Source organism: Podarcis cretensis, assembly GCF_951804945.1.
Source record: "Podarcis cretensis genome assembly, chromosome: 12".
Taxonomy (NCBI): domain Eukaryota; kingdom Metazoa; phylum Chordata; class Lepidosauria; order Squamata; family Lacertidae; genus Podarcis; species Podarcis cretensis.
The window spans coordinates 22,241,292-22,249,363 of NC_137181.1; the positions used below are offsets into that span (position 1 = coordinate 22,241,292).

The 8,072-nt window shown below is 44.8% G+C and overlaps 1 protein-coding gene across 3 annotated transcripts; it reads right to left on the bottom strand.

Annotated features, from left to right (window-relative positions):
- Positions 1 to 336: 336 nt before the first annotated feature.
- On the bottom strand, positions 337 to 8,038 carry THNSL1 (threonine synthase like 1). Of its 3 annotated transcripts, none has more exons than XM_079996231.1 (3): positions 7,952 to 8,038; positions 3,591 to 3,735; positions 337 to 2,706 (listed from the first exon to the last, which is right to left on the bottom strand). In XM_079996231.1, the coding sequence occupies exon 3, from the start codon at positions 2,661 to 2,663 to the stop codon at positions 444 to 446; it is 2,220 nt and encodes a 739-aa protein (XP_079852357.1). In that variant the 5' UTR covers positions 2,664 to 2,706; positions 3,591 to 3,735; positions 7,952 to 8,038; the 3' UTR covers positions 337 to 443. The 3 variants fall into 3 exon arrangements, with proteins under 3 accessions (XP_079852357.1, XP_079852359.1, XP_079852358.1); XM_079996233.1 differs by lacking the exon at positions 7,952 to 8,038 and adding an exon at positions 5,314 to 5,369; XM_079996232.1 differs by lacking the exon at positions 7,952 to 8,038 and having other exon boundaries at positions 3,591 to 4,932.
- Between the last annotated feature and the right edge of the window lie 34 nt (positions 8,039 to 8,072).

An 8,072-nucleotide genomic window follows, 5' to 3' on the forward strand; every position in this document is an offset into this window, starting at 1 on the left:
CGTAATTCCAGGGTCATGGTTCAATCCCTACGTTGGGTGAAAGATTCCTGCATTGCAAGGACCCTCGTGGCCCCTTCCAACCCTACAATTCTACGATAGGGCAGGGAGAAACCCTGGAGAATTGCTGCAAGACCGTATGGGCAGTACTGAGCATCCAAAACAGGACTTCCCTGGGAACCATATGCTAACCTTTTCTATTTCTCTTCCAAACAATGATCTCACCTTTGGGAATATGACATGATTATTTTTCAACAATGCTTGTTTAGTTTCTTTCACTGCATTCAGTGCTCATGCATGTAAATATCTGGCAGTATATAGTCACTAAAAGGCGGCTACTGTGTTTACTAAGCATTTATTAAAACATGCTTTTGGGTGAATGTGTGAGGAGGAGGAGGGGAAATATTCAAAGCGCCATAGGAGGCAAATGTCAAATCAGCCTACAGTTAGGAAACCTTCATGAAGTGGTTTTGTATTAAGGATTCAACGTGTTCCATGAGGACATTCACGTCAGCAGCACAGACCTGGTACTGCTGCTTCTCGTTCTTTTTCAGAGTCTCTAATAGGCCCCTGTGGACTGGAGGCAAAGGGTTATAAGAGTTTAACAAGTGAAGCTGACTTAACGGAGTCTGCTTGATTTCTCCAATCCTCAATGCCTGTAGGACAGCAGGTGCAAATTTGGAATAATGAGCCGTAGAAGAAATGATCACCGGGCAAGTTTTATCTTGCAGTCGATCGGCAACCACCTTTGCGAGAGCTGTGTGCGTATCTAAAATGTAGCCTGTGGTATCGAACACAGAGCGAATGGCACCCAGGCAGTCGTCCTCAGAGCACCAATCACCCACCAAATCCTGCTGCAGCCTGTCCAGGAAGTGCTTCTGCAACTGGAAGCAGCGCTGATCCTCCAGACTGCTAAACAGTTGCGTCACCAGCTGCCCATCCCCATTAGCAATCAAGTGCAAATGTCGTTCAAGGTTGGAAGACTTCAAAATGTCCACTGCCGGTGACAGACTTTGCATTAATCGCCTCTCCTTTATATTGTACAGGCCTGTTTTTATGAATTCCGTCAAAACGTTGTTTTGATTGGAAGCACAGATGCATTTCCGTATAGGGATCCCCATCATTTGCGCATACTTAGCAGCTAGTATGTTGCCAAAGTTCCCTGTGGGAATACAGACATCGACAGGGTTCCCAAAGGAAATGATGCCTTGCTCAACAAGGTCAAGGTAGGCAGAGGCATGATAGACCACCTGGGGAAGCAAGCGAGCCCAGTTTATAGAATTTGCTGCACTTAACGCTGTCCCGTATTCCACAGTGAGAAAGCCAGTAAAATCTGAATCGGTAAACATCTGCTTGATGGCAGACTGGCAAAAATCAAAGTCCGATCTGACACCTATTACTTTTGTGTTTGCTTCCTGGTAGCCCACCATCTGTGATTTCTGAATCTGGCTAACTCCATCCTGGGGAAAGAGGGTGACCATGGCAATCCTTTGTTTATCCGTCTCCTTAAGCCGACTAAAACCATCTAGGACGGCACTTCCTGTGTCGCCAGAAGTAGCTACCAAGATCAGATAGTTACAGCTTTGGGGGATGCAATATGCAAACAGGTGGGGCATCAACTGCAACGCCAAATCCTTAAATGAAGCCGTTGGTCCATGAAACAGCTCCAGAAGAAACTGATTGCCTGCCAGGTGCCTAACGGGGGCAATTTTAGAACAGGTAAAATTTTGTCCATAGGCAGCCTGAACTATTTCCCATAACTTGGAAGCAGGCACATCAGCAGGATGTATGCACCTTTCCAGTATAACCTGAGCTCTTTCAGCATAGCTTGCCCCTAGTAGATGTTGCCATTCTCCTGCAGTGAATATTGGAAGCCCCATCTCAGGAACAAAAAGCCCACCATCAGGCGCCAGTCCCTCAACAAGAACATCGCTGAAATATTTCACAGAGCCTTTAGGTTCAACCTTCTTATTGCATCTTAGACTCCTGGTGGAAATGAAGCCGTCAGAGTCAGAGTCTTGGTACCGCTTCACTGCATGAAGCACTTTCTCTGCAACGGCGTCAGCAGTAATTCCGTTCTCACAAAGCACACGGACATCATACCACTTCTTATAAAACTGCTTCCGAAACTGGAGGATGTCTCTCAGTGAGGTTCCGGGCCGCTGCCCCACAATACGGTCTACTTTCATCAACTGCAACCGATCCATGATGCTTTGTGTTGGTACGTCCAGATAGACCACAACTCCATTTTTCTTCACGTGCTCCATGCTGGCAGCATTCATTGGGTTGGAGCCAGTAAGGGAAACGACACTTCCGGATGCTGAAAGATTTAACAAGGCTTTTCCTTCCTCTTCTAAAAATTGCTCGTTGCCAACATCCTTCAATTTTTCTGCCACACTCATGTTCCAGGTTGTTTCAAGGACATCGTCGTCCACATCTATGAAGCAGGAGCCTAGTTTCTGCCCTACTATTTTCCCCACTGTCGTTTTACCGGCACCAGGGGGTCCCATCAGGACAATATTCTTGTCCCCGACAAGAGAATGCCTAGACATCCATGGTGTCTGTGCAAGGGCAAAGCTTCTTGAAAAAATCAACTTTAAATACACATCAGAAACCATGATGCGACTCATTAGCTTTAGATGCCGATTCCAGACCACATGAAACATCTTCTTATTTTCTCTAGGGCCAATTTCACAAGGAAAGGAAACGCTTTAAAAGAAGAGGAGGGGAAAATCCAGTGAGCCAGAAATACTTTAAACCTTAGCCACTTGACATTTAAAATAATTACTAAAATGTGAAGACACTTCTGACTGTTCCATTCCCATCTTAGGGGAGCACATTTTGGGTTTTTTTTTAACAGCTCACCCATTCTGTGACCTGATCATGACAAATAAATGGGTGAGGATTTTATTGAATTCCACCTTCTGTGAAATCTGTGCAGAGGGGAAAGGTTTTCCCTTTAAAGTATGCGTGTTTGTTGTGAAATTTCTACTCTGAAAAGAAGCCACATGCTTAAAAAAATAAGCCTCTGTGCTTTCCTGCATAAAATCCTTACACTTAGTTCATTTTCTGTGCGTAGGATAGCTTAACTGTTTCCTTGGCTAAGAGCCACAAGCAGAACAGGACAGAACCACCTCTAACACCACAGAGCTACAATGAATACTCAATAGAGGCACTGACTGTAGGCAGGTAATGTTCTCAGAATCAATAAAAAATCCTCAATGGAGCTCCCGAAACTAGCTGCCAGTATGTACTCCATTTCTTAGACATATTGTACCACCCCTGCCCTCCCCTTGCCTTTATTTGCACATGTAAGGAAATATTTGGGGCACATTAACACCAACTACCAGAGGATGGCAAACCTGTAGAAGGTGACAGCTGATTACAATGAATACTTTAACTTTTTATTTAAAACGCACAAACAAAAGCACCCATGAGTGAAATTCAACTCCCACTGGAATGTCAAGACTTCCCCAGTCATTTAAATGGAGCCAGAGTGCACTTTATGCATTCATATAAAATCCTTTCTTAGCATTCAAATATATTTTCTTCCTTTGAAACCAACCAACCAATCGTTTTGTTACATAACTTACGGTTGCAAAAGTAGCTCACTTCTGTCCCGTTATCGTCTGAGCAGGCATTGCTAAAAAATAATAACAAGCCCAACCAAATGGCATCTGTGACGTGCTCTTGTGCAGCAACCACGTATGGCTTTCTTTCCTTGTTTTAACCCTCAGTCTAGATGGAGCAGAATAAAAGAGAAAGATCAGAGTGAAGCAAATGCCACACAAGCAATTGCTCTCCAGAGGCAACAGAAGAGCAAGCACCAGGCAAAGAGGACTCTCTCCAGCCCCAGAACATGAACACGTTGCCAAGAGTAGATTCATTTTGTTTGCTCAGGGAAATCAACAGCGACGTCAACACGTACCGCAAAACAAACAGTGCACACACTTCAAGTCAGGAGACCAGGAAAACCTCATATGCTTTGCCTTTTCAAAATTAAAACAAATTGGCCCTGAAAACAATATAATCCTGCATTCTGTTATTGCTAGATGCTTAGCTCTTGCAAGTAAAATATTTTTGGTGAAAGCACAGATTAATGTAGCCTTGCTAATCTGGTACCTTCCAGATGCTTTGGGAAACTCCCATCATCCCTAATCATTGGCCTTGTTGGCTGGGGCTGATGGGAGTTGGGGCTCAACATCTGGAGCAGGACAAGTTTCCCACCTGTTCTAGACAAACAAAGCTTCCTTCACTTGCTGAGCTACTTTAATAGTGTCTGACGAACCATTCTCATTCACCATCTCATACTGTTCATTTTTGCCCCATGGCATCTTTTGACATTTTTATTCCATAATAAGTACAGTGGTACCTCGGTTTACGAACTTAATCCATTCTGGAAGTCCATTTTTAAACCAAAACCATTCTTAAACCGAGGCTCGCTTTCCCTAATGAGGCCTTCCGCCACTGGTGTCCTTCCACCATTCAGATTCCGTTCTTAGACCGAGGTAAAGTTCTCAAACCAAGACACTCTTTCTGGTTTTGTGGAGTTTGTAAACCAAATCGTTCTTTAACCAGACTGTTCTTAAACCGAGGTACCACTGTATGCAGCCTGTAAGACAAGAGGGCATAAATGTCCTGAAGGGACTCCCCCATTCTAGTCAGAGCACAGGGGCAGGGATATCTGTGGTCCTCCAGAGGTTGTTGGACTACAACTATCATTTGCAGCCAGCACAGCCAATGGTTAAGGAGTTGTAGGCCAACAGCATCTGCAGGGGTGGAAGTCTGCTCTGTCACAGTGTTACAGTCAACTAGCATGAAAAACAGAGAAGTACAACATTCACACAGCAACTGTTTTCCATACTCCATGCTCCCACTTTTTCTGTGCTATTCAAGTCTTCTGGGGCTTGGAGCAGGAACCTTCTCCTCAACTCTATTCCATTATCCAGCTTAAAGCTTTTTTAAAAAATAAAATAAAAAATTCAGGTGCATTTCCTGCTGGATAACTAATTGCATTGAGTCCCAGGTTAGAGTTTGAAGGCAGATGAAACAATTTGCTGAAGCTAAGCAGTGCTGGGCTGGTCACTACTTGGATGAAAGAAAGGTGGGGTATAAAGGCATAAAAACATTTTTAAAATTACATTTCCATGGTGACCTTTACATAGACATTTAATATTTGTAGTGATTTTGTTTGTTCTACTGCATTACCTCCAATGTGCTTTAATTGTAACTTTATTCTTTTTAAGTTGCTTAGTTTCTTTTATTTAGAAAATTTAGCTGATGTATACAAATGAATGCAGGTCACAGAGCTTATACTTCTCCAGCAGCAGCTTGTCTCTCTACAGGAATATGTGCTGATTACTTTGGGAAACCTAGATTTACATGCGACAGACGAAAGATGGTGGCTGGGCCAGAAATTGGCAGAGTCCTTCAGCGGTGTGGGGCCGTGACTGTGATTGTGCCAGTGCAAATATTTAACTCACAGTTCTTTGCCCTTCCCTGGCTGAAAAACATGGCTGCAATTCACCATCTCTGTAGAACACTGGCTTTCTGGGACATGGCTGGTTTTCTGAACTACTGTACACTAAAAGTATTATATTTTATACAGTTATTGTCACACACCCAGTGTGGCCCCGCTGAAAGAGATCCAGGCTGAAATTTGATGAATACTAACATGAGCGTAGCAGGATTGGGGGGGCAAGCCTTTTGTTGGGGGGGGGCAGGACCTCAGTTTGCTGTGTACTTTTATTGATTGGGGGGCAGCTGCTCCCCCTTGGCTACGCCCATGAATACTAATGTAGGTACACATAAAGCTCCCATAAAGGCATTGCTACCCCACCTCCAGTAATGTGTGCTGACCTACTTTAACCAGAAAGCAATGAATTGAATAATATTTCTACAGCTCTGATTCCAAAACATTCAAATCTATCCCAAGGATTTGCCCTTAAAATACCATAGATCTGAGTGATGTCACCTTGGAAACCCCAAACTGTTTTTTTCCATTACATTCCTTGCAACAAAACTGTTGATGCAAAATTTGAATATCTATCTGTCTCAGGTCAGACATAGGCCCTCCTAATTAAACTGGCAAATAACTTCCAAAAATAAGATTGCCATGAGCAATTCAATACATATTTCAGCCATGCAGCATAGATTACAATAACTATGATGCAACATGGAGGCAGTAAGTTAGCATTTCTGATACTTCTTTGTGCCATTAGGTAAAGGTAAAGGTAAAGGGAACCCTGACCATTAGGTCCAGTCATGGCTGACTCTGGGGTTGCGGTGCTCATCTCGCTTTATTGGCTGAGGGAGCCGGCGTACAGCTTCTGGGTCATGTGGCCAGAATGACTAAGCTGCTTCTGGCGAACCAGAGCAGTGCACGGAAATGCCGTTTACCTTCCCGCCGGAGCGGTACCTATTTATCTACTTGCACTTTAACAAGCTTTTGAACTGCTAGGTTGGTAGGAACAAGGACCGAGCTCACCCCATCGCGGGGATTCGAACTGCCAACCTTCTGATCGGCAAGTCCTAGGCTCTGTGGTTTAACCCACAGCGCCACCCGCGTCCCATCTTTGTGCCATTAGCACAACATAAAAGAGAAAATAGAATTTGTGGATAAGCTTTAAATACCACTCGTTTATGAAAATTTTTTAAAAATCCATTGATTTGAGCATTGCCTTGCAATTCTCTTCCTCTTTCTGTGCAGGCATCAGTTACTACATTAAACAATCAGAATGCAATTGCAAAGCATTTTCTATAATTTGCACCTAGCAATGCCAATAGCAATGACCCCAATTCAAAGCTGAAATCTTAGAATCCTTCTAAGAAGGCTGGAAGAACAGGAGTATGGCAAGAATGAAGTGAAGGGTCAATGTATTCATTCAAATGTGATCATAAACAATAAGAATTGTCTTAGTTAACACTGCTTCTCACCCAGCAGTGGCCAGCTTTCTTCCATAGGCAACATGTGTGAATCTTCTCAAATGTTGTTTTAGTTATTATAACATTTACATCCCACACTTCTGCAAAGGACATCAAGGAGCATAAGAAGAGTCTGCTGGATCAGACCAACGACCTAGTCCAATACAGTACTCTGTTCTCATACTGATCAACCAGATACCTAAGGGAAACCTACAAGTAGAATTTGAGCACAAATGGTATTCAGAGGCCTATTGCCTCCAACATCCCCCGCACAAAAAGCTAAAAGTGTGGCACTTACTTCAAATACTGAGTACCAGCACCGTTTTTATTCTTAAAAAAATAAAAAAGCACTGGGATCTGCCTAGCTCAGCTGAGCAAATTTATTGTTTTGCCAATTTACTGGGCTGCAGTTGTGAATGCATTCATGTATACAAATCTGAGCTCTGCGTAAGAAAGCCACGGGTTGCGCCTCTTGCGCTTTACTGCTTTGGGGTTCTGCTGCTTCCCCCCTCCTTTCTCCGCATGTGTGCAAGTGTCAGCCTACTCGCGCGGTGCATCTGATGCCGGCGGGCCCACCAGACCTCATGCATGCCACAATTTTAACACCCTTTAAACTTTATTCAGCGACCCGTGACTTTTCTCTCTGCTGCAGCAGAAACAAAGCAGAGTACCCCTTCCTCTTCAAGATATGGGGCGCCCCCCCCGGTCTCGTCAGCGGGTGGGGAGGGAGGCTCCTGCTCCAACGCACCGCCTCGAGCAGGATGGGGACCGAGTCTCTCCCTTCCGGGCAACCAGAGAGCGACCCACCCGTTCCCCCCATTCCCTGCCAAGGCTGCCAAGAGCAGAGCGGAGGCTGCTCCTCGTGAGTAGGGAAAGGATCCATGCACGCAGCATGGATTCGAAAAGGAAGGAAGGAATCCGTTTCAAGGCACGCAAAAAAAAAAAAAATTAAAAGCCCTGCCCTCCCATAAAGCTCCTCTCCGCCATTGCTCAACCCAGCCCCTCTCTAACCACATGCAGGCAGACCTACCTGCTACTACGCGTGCGCGAACTCCCACGCCGGCGGCGTCCTCCTTACTATCTCTGTGCGGTATCTCTACAGCGGCGTCCTCCCCCCGCCGCGCCTGCGCGCCATTCCTTTCCTCTCCGGA

Excerpts from the sequence above, each read along its gene's own strand:
- THNSL1 (XM_079996231.1), bottom strand. The coding sequence starts at position 2,663 with ATGTTTCATGTGGTCTGGAATCGGCATCTAAAGCTAATGAGTCGCATC.